This window comes from Papaver somniferum, chromosome 10 (genome assembly GCF_003573695.1).
Source record: "Papaver somniferum cultivar HN1 chromosome 10, ASM357369v1, whole genome shotgun sequence".
NCBI lineage: Eukaryota > Viridiplantae > Streptophyta > Magnoliopsida > Ranunculales > Papaveraceae > Papaver > Papaver somniferum.
The window spans coordinates 147,712,699-147,714,396 of record NC_039367.1 but is presented as its reverse complement, the minus strand read 5'-3'; the positions used below and the strand labels follow the sequence as shown (position 1 = coordinate 147,714,396).

Below are 1,698 nucleotides of genomic sequence, written 5' to 3'. Positions count from 1 at the left end.
TATTAGTACAACGACGGAGAAACGGCGGAGAAAATGACGGCGATCACTGCTGTTGCCGGGTAACATTAATGTTTCAGAGCGTACAACACAAGGATATCCTTTAAACTCCAGAAGATGATAATCAACCACTAAATATTGTTGGTCATTCACCGTAAAGTCGTAAACGCCGGGGTCAGACTACATTGATCAGTAGGGAGCTGAACAAACTGAAGCTTCTCATTGTGCATGTCGAACGAGAGCAGCATTTCGAACTTATTCTTATTAATACTATTACTACTATTACCAGTAGTATTAGTTATCCACCAGAAAAGATCACCGCCGCAGATAGTAGCTGATTTACGAGTAACTCTTGAAGCTGTTGTGACCATTGAACTAGGAAAGGAAGAATAACCTGGTGGCGGTTTGATCTCAGAAGTACTGATGACTATCTTCCTCCTAGTGTAACGACCATGCAAACAAATTCCTGATGGTTGATTGTTTTGACTGAAGGAGTAGTAGTAAAGATAATGACAACCTTATATTCTTCTGATAAAGAATCAAAACCAAAACCATGACACAAGTAATTGCATAATCTCCCTGTACTCTGGGTAGGAGTTAGATAAGAGAGGACTAGTGATTCAGCCATGATAGGGTGAAGGATAGAAATTGCACCATTAACATTAGAATCTCTACTCACTGGTTTAAAACAAGCTAAACCATTACAATAACCTACTAGTTCACATGGGAATAAGAAAGTGAAGTCCCCTAAAATTCTATAAGAGAGAAATTTTTCATCATCATCATCATCCCTTTTTCTCTTTTTTGATGTAGGAGGAGGAATTGCGGTATCGTCAAATTCATCCTTTTCTAGAGTGAAAAAGTAAGCCTTTTGAGATACGTTGGAGAGATTAAAGACTAGATTTAATTTATTCTTATTTTGAATAAAGTGGGAAGAAGCAAATTTTGAATCTTTGAAAGTGTAATTGTTCCATAACTTACAGACGCAGCTGTACCTGGCTACATCCCGAGCTTGTAATCTCGTTAGAATATTTTCCAAAAATATTTCCTGAGGAAGATATCGAGGACAAGGATCATCAAAATCGGCATTTTCCAAAGATATTGCTCTTTGCATCTTCTTCTTCTGCTGCTCTTCGTAAGCCATAATTTAACATATATACATATAAATTACACTGAAGAAGAAAAACCCACACTCGTTTAGGAGATTATATACATCTAGAATCTAATTGACTCAGAACTGATGGATGAAGAAGAAACCCTAATTGAATTGAAAAAGCACAGAGGAGAAGAAGAACAAGTGAAATGAAATGAAATTGGAAAGCTAGAAGGAGATATAGAATAATGGAAGTTAACCGGTTCGGTCGGTTTCAGGTCTTATTGCACACGTGTAAAGTTGACTGGGGAATTGCTTTTCTTTAAAGACTTGGCGTCTGACCATGTTCTGAATCTCCGTTGACCGTTGTACTTTTTCTAAAAAAGAAATCTCCGGTGTAGAAGAGTCCTAAATTTTGATCAAAAATCCAATCCGATATACGAATAACGATGTGTGAGTGCGATCAATCAATAACAAAAATTCATAAGAGAAAAAGAGTAGAATGAGTTTTTATGAGATACCATCACCCAATAAGCTTTCTTATATAGGCCTCAATAATTCTAAAATATCTGGACGAAGAAAAAAGAAATCATCTAAACCAGGAAATA

At 36.5% G+C, this 1,698-nt stretch overlaps 1 protein-coding gene across 1 annotated transcript; it reads right to left on the bottom strand.

Annotated features, from left to right (window-relative positions):
- Window positions 1-424: 424 nt before the first annotated feature.
- LOC113316465 (F-box protein At3g07870-like) lies at window positions 425-1,141 on the bottom strand. The gene has a single exon (XM_026564639.1). It carries the CDS (start codon window positions 1,139-1,141, stop codon window positions 425-427), a length of 717 nt encoding a protein of 238 aa, XP_026420424.1.
- Between the last annotated feature and the right edge of the window lie 557 nt (window positions 1,142-1,698).

Bases quoted from the DNA above. Each gene is read 5' to 3' on its own strand.
- LOC113316465 (XM_026564639.1), bottom strand. From the start codon at position 1,141: ATGGCTTACGAAGAGCAGCAGAAGAAGAAGATGCAAAGAGCAATATCT.